This window comes from Hibiscus syriacus, unplaced genomic scaffold (genome assembly GCF_006381635.1).
Source record: "Hibiscus syriacus cultivar Baekdansim isolate YM2019G1 unplaced genomic scaffold, ASM638163v2 tig00020682_pilon, whole genome shotgun sequence".
Lineage (NCBI taxonomy): Eukaryota > Viridiplantae > Streptophyta > Magnoliopsida > Malvales > Malvaceae > Hibiscus > Hibiscus syriacus.
In genome coordinates, this window is record NW_024062499.1 from 186,596 (window position 1) to 200,383 (window position 13,788).

At 37.3% G+C, this 13,788-nt stretch overlaps 3 protein-coding genes and 1 non-coding gene across 4 annotated transcripts; 1 reads left to right on the plus strand and 3 right to left on the minus strand.

Annotated features, from left to right (window-relative positions):
* Positions 1–411: 411 nt before the first annotated feature.
* LOC120209881 (callose synthase 11-like) lies at positions 412–6,894 on the minus strand. The gene is given in 2 exon segments (XM_039208766.1): positions 412–719; positions 1,480–6,894. A coding segment is annotated over 1 exon segment (5,340 nt). The 5' UTR covers positions 6,827–6,894; the 3' UTR covers positions 412–719; positions 1,480–1,486.
* Positions 3,761–3,843, minus strand: LOC120209906. Its single transcript, XR_005524453.1, has one exon. It is a non-coding gene; the product is annotated as a small nucleolar RNA J33 (small nucleolar RNA).
* A 3,614-nt stretch (positions 6,895–10,508) lies between the features above and the next one.
* Positions 10,509–11,221, minus strand: LOC120209883 (CASP-like protein 1C1). The gene is made up of 2 exons (XM_039208767.1): positions 11,028–11,221; positions 10,509–10,922 (listed from the first exon to the last, which is right to left on the minus strand). Exons 1-2 carry the CDS (start codon positions 11,180–11,182, stop codon positions 10,592–10,594), a joined length of 486 nt encoding a protein of 161 aa, XP_039064698.1. The 5' UTR covers positions 11,183–11,221; the 3' UTR covers positions 10,509–10,591.
* A 763-nt stretch (positions 11,222–11,984) lies between these two features.
* LOC120209884 (protein LOL2-like) lies at positions 11,985–13,468 on the plus strand. Its single transcript, XM_039208768.1, has 4 exons — positions 11,985–12,159; positions 12,631–12,738; positions 13,016–13,125; positions 13,281–13,468. Exons 1-4 carry the CDS (start codon positions 12,060–12,062, stop codon positions 13,383–13,385), a joined length of 423 nt encoding a protein of 140 aa, XP_039064699.1. The 5' UTR covers positions 11,985–12,059; the 3' UTR covers positions 13,386–13,468.
* Positions 13,469–13,788: the final 320 nt, after the last annotated feature.

The following is a 13,788-nucleotide window of genomic DNA, read 5'->3' on the forward strand; positions in this document are numbered from 1 at the left end:
GCTGGGTTCATAGTTTGCTAAATCACAGCAACGGCAGAATGTTATCATTGAATCGAATAACCAAAGAATCATAAATAGCTTGAAGGAAACTGAAATGCACATTGGGCGTTCAATGCAGCCACTGATCGATGATATTAATATATTTCTTTGTCGCCTGAATTTACGTTTCTCTCATGTTCTTGTAACAAAGCTGCTGACTTTGATTGGTTCAGGCATCTCCCCGTGGAGCTTTTTGCCATTGTTGCAATGCCTACTGTTTTAATGGAAGTTCAATAATTGCCAGACAGATTTTACTCCTTGAATTTTATCGAGACCATGATATCAAAAAAATTATGCAATTACCTCCTTTTAATTGTAATGGGGAAACCTTGATTTTGCATGTTAAATGTGAAACTCGAGTAGAGTAATCTTTATGAACTCATTCAAACTATTAATAGGAGATAAAACTAGACTTGATAGATTTGAAACTACATTTCTTTTACCCTGAATAACAGATGAATAAGGTCAACAAGGAAAGCGAGATCAGATTATGGCATTGTTGTCCTCAGCTGCAAGGATATAATCACTATCCTTCATTTGATATCGAAGCAGACACTATCATTGCATTGTTTGTCCAAATTCTTTACTTTTGCATTCAATTCAGCTTTCAAGCTTCAGGCTCTGCTTTTTTTCTCAAATAATGCCAAGAGTTTTCATCATTTGAAATTTGTACTACAACTCTGAATCACAAAAGGAGATATTATAATCAGATAACAAAAAGTTATATCAACATTTTAATCACACCCCCATTTTGTTTCTCTATAAAGAAAAGACCAACAAAGGAAAGACCCCTCGACTCCTTTCCAACTGAAGAAATGACCCTGATTCCTTAACCTTGTATTTTTCGTTACACCACAATACAAAAGCGAGAAAAGCAAGACATTTATCCATCAATTTACAGACTATGTCTAATGATTTACATGGTTACTCCAAAGTGGAAAATGAGAAGCTCGTAGCTGTCTGGTTCGAGAACCCTACAATGTAGCTTGTAAAAGACGGCATTGAAATATAGATATGCATAAGAACAAGTTCGGGTTTTGCAAGTTCAAACTGTCAATGCTTTTAAGACTTGAACAATAATATGAAGCATGTTGCAGACTGGATCAGAATATAAGTTTACAGTTATGGCTTGTGAAAACCGAAACACAGGACTAGAAAAGAAAATCAGTTGGCATGGTGATATAATGTAATATTGTTAAAAGTACCAAACTTGCAGTCGAATATTAGAATAAACTAAAACAGAACAAAAATGTTTGTCAAACATAGCACGCACAAGTTGCTAAAAAACTTCACCAAATCCGACTTATGTTGGAACAGCCATGAATACAAAACGAAATATGCCATCCAAAACAAACGCCAACTATACATGCACAGCCAGAAAGAATATTGTTGAACAAATTATGCAAATGCTTAAACCCATGTATGATTAAAGAAAGCTACCTCAACATCATTCAGTTGACTTTTTTCCGGAAATAAGGCAAGAAATCTGAAGACCTCTGCTAAACGCCTCATTGAATAAGATTCTTGTCTGCATTGCCTGGAATCCGGGCAACCACGACACCAATGCTACAGGAGCTATGACAATCACTCCAAACAACAGATCGTACAGCCGTGCCAAGGAAACTACAGTCTCCCACACCACAGTGGATTGCAAAAAAGGTCTAAGCACTTGGGCAATGGATATCATACCCCATCCCGTAGGAATGAATGCCATAAGACTTGTCACAAGATCAATGAACTTAAATGAAGTGAACTCAACCAATAAAACAATCACAAGTATCACAAGTATAACGATTACAAGCTGAACTACCCGATAGTAGATGTGCTGTTTTGCGGCATATTTGTCTTGAGAATATGCTATAACCACATAGATCCCAACAGTCACAATCATGTATATCCAAGATAACAGGTACACACCAACATTGGTGCTATGATTCGCGATGCCCAACTGATACACGATACCATACTGGAAGAAGAAGAAACGAAGGTCCAAAATTATCTCTAGTAGCTTTCCCCAAAGGCCTGTTGTTCTCAAATGGTCTTGTTCCTCATACCACCATATCTCCCAGCTCTTATTGGCTTCTGCAAGTGCGCCACCTTTACACCACATCCAATTCATAAAATCATCAAAATCATACACTGTCTTCAGCCAGTCAAAGCCAGATGGGTTGAACACAAAAGGGGACATTATCCATGACACCACAAGGAACCAACTTGAAATGGTCATAGCTATGTAAACAAATGAATCCTTAGCGAGGGGGCTATACGAAGCATACACAGCTAAGATAACACCAAGTTCAATTGCCTTCACAAAATGGCTTCGGGCATAAAGTCGATAATTTTCTGCAAAGGACTTATGCTCAACCACAAAACCACGTCCAGTGGCTCTGTATTTGGCACCCCCATGAAGGATAGTCCGGCCAAAGAAATGGGTCCGTGTTCCCATGGAGAAGGTGAAAAAAAATGAAGCCAGCTGCAATTGCATTTTCAAGGAGTCCCAAACTGCTGGAAGAAACCCATGTTCAAGAGTGTTCTCAACAACCATCGGAAGGGCAGTGAACAGACCAAGCTGTATTATGAACTGCTGATTCAAGATTGTTCCAAGAGCCTCATTGCTGACACTTTGATTCTTGGCGTAACGCTCAACGCCACTGAGCGAGAGATAGAGGCGGCCCCACAAAAACGTGTAAACACTCAATACCACCATCATCGTGTTGAAATAGTGTCCAACAGAGGAGTAGTAAAAGGAAAGCATCCGAAAGAAGTCCAACCTATGACCCAATCGGTAGACATCTCTGCTCAATACCTGCTCACCGTTGCCACTGGCAACCTTGGCCTCAAACATAGATATCTGATTCAAACCCACATCCCTCCCTTTACCCACCTGTATATATTCATGGTGAGTAACATTGCCACCTCTCAGAGTGCAGTTAAAGCCTGCAAATATGTCCTCGCTGATATTAATCACCCTAGAAGCCTTGCTAATTCCACCCCTAGTCAAGAACCAAAATCGATCAAACACATCTGGGTGACCGTAGTGCATTCTCACCTTCAAAGGGTTGGCCAGAACACGCTGCCCAAGGGTCACAAAACTTGTTTCCTGAGCAGACATAAACCACGCGAGGGACGAAACTGAACCTGTGAAGACATTCTCACGAACTCCAAGAACGGTTGGCTTCCTAATACCATGATTGGTCTTGAACTCCTCCAACAAATTTCGCATCTTCAGTGTTTCCTCAAAATAATTGTCTTGATTCATGTCAATGGTCTGAACAGCATCACCTCGAGTGAAAATTATGGCATGATTCTGGTTTTCTGGTTTTCCTTCACCAAGTTTCAAGGGCCCAGGCAATCTAATGCGATAGATCTCTACCTCCCTCTGCAACTTTTGGTCATACTTGACCAGAACAGAGTAATACTCAACCTCGTCTCTCCCTAACTCAACCTCGTCTACGTATGCAACTCGAAGAGCTTCATTGTTTTTCATCAGAAATAGAATTTCCTCAGCATGGCTCTCTCCCTTTGCCTTTTGCCGTCCATAAACTTGGCAGGTGACTACATAGGTAAATTTCATCAAAGCAAATCCATACTCGTGTCCCTTGAGCAACAGGCTTACACCACTAACAGCTCGGTTAAGGTTTTTTGCAGTTGGCGGCTTAGCACCATCAATAGCTCCACGGTTTCGGTTTAACGAATGATGAGAAGCAATTTCTTGTGTGGCCATTCGTATGTCCATCTCAGATGCAGAATCAAGATAGCAAAGCATCTGAAGAGCCCTGTAGTAGTACATCATTCCCCTAACTGTGCGGGATAATGTCTGCCCTCTGTATGATGCCCAAAGGCGAAGATCCCTAAGCTTTTCCCTCCAAATATCATCATCATCATCCATCCCCTCTTTGCGCATCCGTTCCATAAAATTTCTCCACTCATCCTCATAGATCTTTTGGAGATAAAACAATGTAGAAATGCCATCTTCGTTTTCATCTTGAAGCATCCCCTTCTTATACAACACATCTTCATCATAGTATGGAGTTAGAACACTAAAAGACATCATTTTCTCAACATTAGGGGCACGGGGCATGTTCATAAAGATAGAGTTATTAAAGAAAGCGATGCGCCTCCTAGCCTCCAGATTCACAGGAACATTATGCATTGAATCCTTAGAAGTAAGAATTGTATGCAAACGCCTCAGCTGCTTATAGAAATCAACATCCTCAGCACCAGGAATGTTGATAGCATTCTCAAAAAGCAGCCCTTCATCTGCTGCCATATTTTTAGGTGCCAAACCTTCCTCCATCAACATATAAATGGACTTCTTCGTCTTAGGAAATTCTCGAACGCAAAGTTCATAGAGGGCTTGCAATAGATTTACTGCCCGACTCGGATCATTTTTCTGTTTCACTAGAAGATCAACAAGTAATACTAGCTTGGCATGAATTTTCTGTAGCACAGTCATCTTGAATGTGGCAGTTAACTTCCCATTCTGCACACAGAAGTCTATCTCTTCAAACAATTTTGAAACTATGGAATACTCTTCTGTGCCATATTTAATGATTGTAAGAAGCACGTGCTTGATGCTGTCATAAGCTTCAATAACAGAACACCGCCCATACTCATTCTCGAGTATCTTCAACCAAAGCCACGTGTCAGGTGCATCTGCCAGCTCGTTTGCCTGACTGAGAGCAAGAAGCAACTCATTGCATAGGAGAAAACACGGCCATCGAATTACCCTAATATTCCAACAATTAGGGGGCAGTTCCATGAGCTCAACTTCTCTATCACTGATGAGATCTTCCTACCTCAAAGTAGTAATTATTTCATTCCATATCATAGCAAACCTTCTTGCCTCCACTTGGCTTGATTCAAGCTTCTTGTACGGCTGACCAAGTCCATATCTAAGCCGCAGTCGATGAATTGCTTCCCTAAGTTTCCTCACCAGAGTTGCCTTGGGAGTCAGCAGCTGATCTTCTGGCATGAGATTAAAATCAATTGCACTTGCAAAGAACTGAAACCTAAGCCTAAGTTGCTCCATATTCCTGATTTCACCCAAATGGGAAAACAACCCATTTGTCGCACCGACAAAGGACGAAAAAACTGAATACCAAATTTGCAAATCTATGAAATAGATGAGAACAACAGGCATCCACAGCAACACAACAGCAATTCTATTACTGCTTCCAAAAAACTCATGCCAGTTATAACTTACATGTGAAAGATTCAAAAGAGCCTTTGTTGGAGCAACCAGGGGTTTTATCTGAAGAAAATAACTGAATAAGAACTTCCATAATAATACCACAATCCAAAACAAACTATATCTGATATTATCAACTAAACCTTCCCTCAGTCCACGACCAACAAAAATCCGTGTATGAAACCACCAAGTCAACCAAGAGATAATCATCCAATCCAAACCTTCAATCCAATTCCTAACCCAAGGAATCACAAAAAACAAAAATGACAACAACTCCGGAATAACATACACGAAGACGACCTGGAGAAATGTAACAATCCTTTGGTTTGCTGCCGAAGACCACCCCCTGTCACCATTCTTCTGACTCCAAATCCTGGCATAAAAAACAGCGAACACAACAATCCAAGTCAAAGCAACCATACTCTTCAACACCATCCGTATTCCAAGCCACACCGTCTGCTTGGAAACCAAACTATACTGAGTCCCGGCATCAAGAACAGATTGCCAAAACCGAAGACCAGCCCAGGTAATGAAAACCGTTAACAGCTCCACCTGAATATCCCTTTCCCCCAAAGCTTCCCAGGGATACTTCTTCCTTGACCAAGCAACAATTATGGAAGCTTGTAAAAATAGAATTAACAGAATCCATTGCCGATCAAAACTCCTAAACACATTCCAAAACGATCGTTGCTCGACAAACCCAGTTTTCCCAACTCTTTCAAACTTGGGTACAGTATCAAAGAAATTACACCCAAAATCAATCGGCCATTTCAAAGTCTTAAAACACCTTCTACTCCAGAAATACTCGTTTATATCATCGTAATTTCTCCAGGCCGAATGCGGCGCGGTTCCGTTCCTACTGCTCTCTACTTCTGTTTTAATCGTTTGGTAAAATGGCATAACGACGCATTTCAAGAATGCACAATCACCTGAAATTGATGGCACAAACGGCCTCCCGGTAAATTCATCGATGTGTTGATCCAAAAATTTGGTTAATTCCATTGCCATGTGATGGTAAATGTAACAAAGGAGTTCTGGACAGAAGCGGAGATTAGCTGCTTCTCCCCAGATTAGGAGATACAGAGAAACGTAGAGGAGCTCCCGGGTTGGGTCGTAGTTGTTTCCCCGGCGCGTGGGGAGGTGGACGTGGGATTTGACGCGAAGGAAAGAGCACCATGAAGTGTAGTTATTTAGTAACTTCTTGCGGAAACTTTGGAGGACGCCGCGGTCGAGTTCGTCGGGGTTCGCTGGAGGCGGCTGTAGGCGCATTTGGCAATTGGCTAAGTGAAGGACGAGGTTTTCCCTTTGGTTCCGAACGTTGTCATTTTGAAAGCCGAAAGAGACGCCTAACCAGCCCATCAGGTCCATGTTTGGCGCCAACGTTACGAACGGTGGTTTCGGGAGGTTTAGAATAGGACGTAAAAGGGCCGCCGCGACGGCGCGTACTTCCGGGTATCGAAGCGACGGATGGTCATCTCGAAGATCGTGGACTGGGATTATGTTGTAGACTTCTTGCATAGGCGGCGGCGGAGGCTGCGAGCGTGGGTCTCCACCACGACCGGGCGTGGGTACGGGACGTTTCCGTAAAGCACTCATAATTCACTTCCCTTTTCCTTACTCCACTTCAAAGCTTCCCCTTTTCCATTTCATCGTTCATGCAAACTCCGAACGACTGAAGCTTTACTCCTGTTTCCTGAGAAGAGCAAGACAGAGAGAAGCTACGAGTAAAGAAGTGAAACAAAAAAAAAACAGAAATTAAAAGTTGTTATTTTTTGGTGTTGGGTTATAACTCACAAAGGATCTTTGGATTGCACACGAAAGCAACCTTTTCCATTTCATCGTTCATGCAAACTCCGAACGACTGAAGCTTTACTCCTGTTTCCTGAGAAGAGTATGACAGAGAGAAGCTATGAGTAAAGAAGTGAAACAAAAAAAAAACAGAAATTAAAAGTTGTTATTTTTTGGTGTTGGGTTATAACTCACAAAGGATCTTTGGGTTGCACACGAAAGCAAGAGATGAGACTCCCTCTAGTAACATTTGCTTTTTAGCCCACATGCCATGGCGGCGAGTGAGGTCACGGCGACAGAACCACGTATCTATTGATTGAAAAAGGGAATTTTCTAGTATTAACAACACATCAATAGTTAATGATAAGGAGTTTGATTAAAACCGGCTCTGGATTCACCTGATCACTAGAGTCTTTCTAGATGGAAAAAGGAAGAATATTGATGCCAATCACTTCCTTAAGAACTATACCCATCCCGTCTGGATGACCTAAGCGTTTAATTGTGTGATACATCAATGCCAAATAAATTTATTTAATACATGGTTCTATTGAACAAGTACGGGTTTCATATAATAATGGTTTGAAGGTGGGACCTTTAGGGTTGGCAATGTTGTAACGGAGCTTGTTGGAAGCAGAAGGCAACCGTTGAGATGTTGTTTCTTTAATTTATTTAATTTGATATGCGAATGAGAGCACCATCTATTGGTGCTCAAATTTTCGAATTAATTCTATTAACCGATGAAATCGAATTAGTTAAGTTAATTCGGATCGAAATCGGTTAATTAATCGAAATTAAATTTTAAATATTAAATATATTATATATAACATATGAACTCAGTCCAAACCATTTAAAACTCAATTAATAATTTAAGATCCATTAGCTTTTAAAACTAAATCAATATTAATTAATTAAAAAATTTATATAAAATTTTTATTTTATAATTATATATTATTTAAATTAATTGTAAACTGTTTTTTTGAATTAAAAAATATTATATATAACATATGAGCTCATCCAAGACCATTTAAAACTCAATTAATAATTTAAGATCCAATAATTTTTATACCTAAATCAATATTAATTAATTAAAAAAATTATATAAAATTTTTATTTTATAATTATATATTATTTAAATTAATTAGAAACTGTTTTTTTGAATTAAAAAATATTTAATTTTTATATAAATTAGAAAATTTTAAAAATTGTCGATTAATTCAAAAATTAATCGAATTAACCGAAATTTATTCGGTTCGGTTAATATTTTTGAAAAAAATATCGGTTCGATTAACGGTTAAAGAAAAAAAATTCAATTAATTCGACTAATAGTAATTCGATTCGATCGGCCACCGAATGAACAACCCTAGCACCATCCCCTACTGTGTCTGTGTGCCCTTTTAACTCAGATTATAATATTTGGCTATTGAGGAAGTAGAGAAGAGAGAATCTCTGCTGTGGCCACTTGTTTTTTTGTCATTTTCTTTCACATTTTGCATGGCTTGTCACAACAGTTTCATAATTCCGCACATGCTATCTGTTGTGGACTTGTCTTTATATCTGCTCACTTGCATCCTCACCCAATTTTATATTTGTTTGCTCTTTAACTTCTGAAAATTTATTTAATATTTTATGTCTGCAAAGTAATATTAGAATTTAAATATCATATTTTTATTAAAGCATTTAATATTTTATTTCATTAATATTTCTTGGTAATTGAATTGTTAAACTTTATAAATAAGAGTACAAAATGGCATATATTATATTAGATTGCATAAAGAATAACAATATAAAATATTTGTTTAATTGTGAATATTAGGGTTTCTTTTTTTTCCCTTTTACCGTTGCTAATCTTTTTTTTCATCTTTCTGAACGGTTGTCAATCTTAGTGCTAATCATCGACCTTTGGTATTCTTTGTTTTCGTTTGTTTTATTATAGTGTATCTTTATTTTTTTCTTTTAAAAATTATGTCTTTATGGCATGATTTGTTCTGCCTTTAGGACAAGCTTTTCTATGTCTTTATGAAACGTTTTCGGTTGTTTAATCGTTATTTTCATATATTCTTTTTTAAGAGTTTGATTTGACATCATTACGATTGATCAAAATGACATTTTATCTATTACCATATTGATCTTCCTTGCTTTTGACCCTTGGATTAGATCTGGATACGAGATTTGTGTTAGTGGATAGTATTTTCACGTCATTCAATTCTGATTTGTGATTTACCGGTCGCCTTTCAACATCTTCATCCCGTTTTGTAGTTCGTTTACAGATATTAGATCTATTTGTATCTACTTTTTATTTGAGTTTATTTGGTTAGATTTTTTAACATTTTTCTTATAAAGTAAATAGTTTTCACGTGTTTAGAAAAATATATTTATTACGTGTTTAGTTTACGATCATGGTTGTAAACCTTCATTATAATTTGGATATTTTTTATTTTTAATAAAATTAACGGCTTCTAAAAATTGTAAAAATATAAATTATATAGATTTATTGTTTTAATTATTTATTTTAGTTCGGTTAGTCATTCTAAAAAAACATAGGTTTAAATATATTTTAGTGTAATTTTCTTTGATTTAGAAATTTCAAATAAAAGATTATAGGTGATTTAAATGTTATATAAAAATCAGTGTTAATATGTAAAATATGAAATTGTAATTTTATTACCTTTTTGTAATAGAGTTGGATTGGTACAAGAAAGCATTGCGAGGCTTAGAAAATGATGAAAGCCGTTTAAAAATTGTCAATTAGTCATGCTAATGCAATGGGTATCATGTGATCATTCCTGTATTCATCTTTCTGAAAAAAATGTGATTTTATAGTCCATGACATTTGGCAAATGCGAGAGAATGACAAAAAAAAGGATTACACTTTAATAATACCAAACAATTTAATAAATGATATAACTATACTTCAAATTTTTATAACTAATTAATAATTTAAGATCTAATAACTTTTAAACCTAAATCAATATTAATTAATTAAAAAATTTATATAAAATTTTTATTTTATAATTATATATTATTTAAATTAATTATAAACTGTTTTTTTGAATTATAAAATATTTAATTTTTATATCAATTAGAAAATTTTAAAAATTTTCGATTAATTCGAAAATTAACCGAGTTAACCGAAATTTATTCGGTTCGGTTAATATTTTCAAAAAAAATTCGGTTCGGTTAACGGTTAAAGAAAAAAAAAGTTTGGTTAATTCGAAAATGATAGTTCGGTCGGTTCGACCACCGAATTAACCGAATTAACACCTCTAGCTATATTGGTCTAAAATTCATTAAAAATTGATATGAGATTTTAAATATTTGTATATAGATGGTAAAACAAAATTATGGTGCAATAAATATAGGCAGTCCCGTCCCAATATAGGCTCACAAAGGCATAAACCCATAAATTTCCCGGGTAAATTTTAGAATTGGGTTGGGACTTGGGATCTAATGTTTAGCGCAGCACATTCATTTTACAGAAAAAACTAGAGGAGACTAATTAAAAAGAAACAAAACCAAACAAAAAAGGGTGCAACGCAGAGACGCCATAGCAGCATGCACATATCTGGTTTAGGATTACACTGGGAAAAGGGGAGCCAGCACAACATGAAGAGAATACAGGTTGAGCACCAAGTAAACTATTGCGGCGGCAAAACCGGCTATAAGGGAGCCAGTGACACGGTCGCAAAATTTTGGAACTTGGTCGCAGATGGGAAGCCAACCTGCATGACCATTCCCTTTCTTCCCTATCTCTCCTACTGCCAAAGCAGCTGAGATACTCGATGTTAATAGCATTGCTATAAGCACGTCCATGATCACAATCAAGCCATCTACCCAGCTCTTCCTAGATAAAAAGAGAGCTACAAGGCCGTAGCCGCTTGCAATTGCCTCTGGAATCACGTAAAACCTATGCAAAAATTTGTCAACCGATAAAAATATACATACTTTAGGAAACTAGACGTGTATGGGGATTGTCCCCTCAAGAAAAACATTAATTGTAAAGGATACTTACTTGAATGAAGGGGCGGTGTTGTATTTTGCCATGAATTTTATGTTCAAAACCTCAGCAGAGTCGTGGCTAGTAACCATGGCAACTGTTGCAGAAACAGTTGCACCCAAAGCTAGAAGCCTTAGGAAAATGGTGATGATTCTCTTGGTTTCGGCCATAAAGGCTCGTTTTCAATGACTCCAATGAATAGTATAGAATGAATAATAGTGTGGTTTAAACTATATATATAGAAAGATAGATGCAGGTTCCAGATTTGAATAATATGATGCATGACACTCATTTCCTTATCGACATGTGTTCGAAGATAAAAAGAATGATTTGGTAACCTGCCAAAGCTAGACTTTTCAATATTTGTGATGAAACCAACAAGAGAGGGATCTCGAATCAAAACTATTGGGTAATGTTTCTGTTTTTTTTTTGTCTCCTGAATTATTAATGTAAAAAGATTTGAAGGTTGAGTGTAGTGAGAAGCTTTTGAGGGCATTTGATGATGGCTGAATCAGTTCAACTACCATTGTGAAAGATGCACGGCGGTTGCCAATATTCAGTCCAGGTGGGCTTTTGGCCTTCGAGTCTTGTGCTAGCGCTGACCTACTTTATTTATGTTCCCCTGGGGTATCTTCGGCTAAATGTCGGAACGGGTGCTGGTAGTTACTACTGCCTGCCTGCTGCTATGTCAACCACGAAGTTTACTTTATTAAGAAACTTGAGTTACCTTCTTTTTTTATATCATAAATAGCAATTACTTTGTCCAGACACAAATTCAAAGTTTTAACATTGGAAGGATTGTTATATGGAAGCCGCTAATGTCCTTTTTGGAGCTTCAAATGAGCTAATCTAGGCCCAACAGAGTGCGGGTACAATTGATGAGCCGAGAAGATTGTTATTAGGCCTATAATATAGTATAAGTATTCTCAAAATCTCCAAGTGGACTACAGTGTGCGTCCGAGACAAACGCGGTCGTATCGGATTTTGCATTTTTTTACTTGAAACCTACACGTTGACGGCGGATTGAAACACACAGCGAAATAGCAGATGGAGAATACAGAAACTAAAAGAGAACAACAGCAAGAAGAAGAAGGACCGCCGACAGGATGGCAAGCTATTCCTCCAACTCAACCGCAGCATTCATCCGGTTTGTCTCCCATATTCGTGTATTTGTGATTAATTATAATTATTTCCATCACCTCGAATCGATTACTTCTATTAATCATCTTATTTTTCCTTAGAAACCTTTTTCCATCTGATTTTTATCGCATCCCGTATCTTAGTTTCATGTCATATTTGGCCTTAGCATTGGGTTTTTTTCTCCAATTATATCACTACCAAAAGGGTTACAAGCAGTGGTGGATCCAGAAATGTAAGAGTGAGTCCAAAATTTTAATTTTCTTTTTGAAAATAATGGGTTTCTATTTTTCCTTAACGCATTAAACTAAATTTAATCATTTTCTCAAAAATAATGAATGCACCTGGTCCCTATGGTGGCTTAGTGCATCCGCCCCTGGTTACAAGTAAACTCTTTGGCGGACTATTCTTCACCAAGAGTTATGTTTTTCATAGTATTTTCTTCATTCATTTGATTTTTTTGTTGATATTTTGAATGCAGAAATGGCTCAAATGGTTTGTGGTTCTTGTCGTCAATTGCTTTCATATCCACGAGGAACCCAGCAAGTTAAATGTTCATGTTGCGAAACAGTCAATTTTGTACTTAAAGGTTCCTTTCTCCTTTTCTGATGTTCAACATCAAACATATCATTGCTTTCTGCCTAGAGCTGTAATGAAGCTGTACATATAATTGGTTTGAAAATAACTTTCCATGTTCTGCCTCCAATTATTGGTATTACCATGAATCATAGTTTTTAAAAGCTTGATCTTTTCACTTGGACAACAGCATGCAGTCTGGTTTTCAGTTCAGTCTTCACTTTTGTGATCTATTAGTAGAAAATAGAATGTGGTCTCCAACATTTGATTAGCCTTCTCTTCTCTTTCAGCTCATCAGGTTGGACTGGTTAAGTGTGGCAGTTGTGCATTGTTGTTGATGTACCCCTTTGGAGCTCCATCAGTCAAATGCTCCTCTTGCCTTTGTGTGAAGGAAATCGGGGTAATGTGAATTTTTCTCTCTTTTCTTTCTTGCAATTTTCATGCCGGCTTGCTTTCGTCGACGTATTTTGCTCACATCAGATTGTGTTATTAGTGCTACCATTCTTATGTGAAGTTGAGATCAGTAGATTCATTATGTTGATACTTCATGTGTAGGCACACAACAGACGCCCTCCGTGGTCTGTACAACAGGGGCAACCGACACCTCCAAATGCTGTGCATTTAACTGCCCCAATGTCTTTCGAATCTATTGATCATTGACTCTCTTTGTTATGTTGATGTATATTTGAATTATCTGCGTACAGGAACTAATGCTGATATCATCATAATGAAGTTGTAATCTTTTTTGATGTGCTAACAAATTTTAAGAGTCCTGAATCATGTTTCAGACCAGCTCTCTTGCCGTGAAGGTTTAATCCTTTGTACTTCATTTGATAATAAGTATCATTTTTTTAAACGTGTCTTAATACATGAGTTAACAATAAACATCTTCGACTAGTTTCAATGTCTAACCCAGTAATGGGATGAGTGGGTGGCAATCATTATAGAATCCTCCTGTTGCATTCATTCCCCGGGCCTTGTTAGTCGTACGATTATACCTAATTTTTAACACCATATCAGAGAACCATTTTTAAAACTTCGATCTCTCATTTTGTTCTCTCCA

What these genes read in the sequence shown, in the direction of transcription:
- LOC120209883 (XM_039208767.1), bottom strand. Translation starts at nt 11,182, where the DNA reads ATGGCCGAAACCAAGAGAATCATCACCATTTTCCTAAGGCTTCTAGCT. An exon ending in AACACCGCCCCTTCATTCAA is followed by an intron (nt 10,923 to 11,027) that starts GTAAGTATCCTT and finishes ATTTTTGCATAG; the next exon opens with GTTTTACGTGATTCCAGAGG.
- LOC120209884 (XM_039208768.1), top strand. Translation starts at nt 12,060, where the DNA reads ATGGAGAATACAGAAACTAAAAGAGAACAACAGCAAGAAGAAGAAGGA. An exon ending in AGTCAATTTTGTACTTAAAG is followed by an intron (nt 12,739 to 13,015) that starts GTTCCTTTCTCC and finishes CTTCTCTTTCAG; the next exon opens with CTCATCAGGTTGGACTGGTT. An exon ending in TTTGTGTGAAGGAAATCGGG is followed by an intron (nt 13,126 to 13,280) that starts GTAATGTGAATT and finishes CTTCATGTGTAG; the next exon opens with GCACACAACAGACGCCCTCC.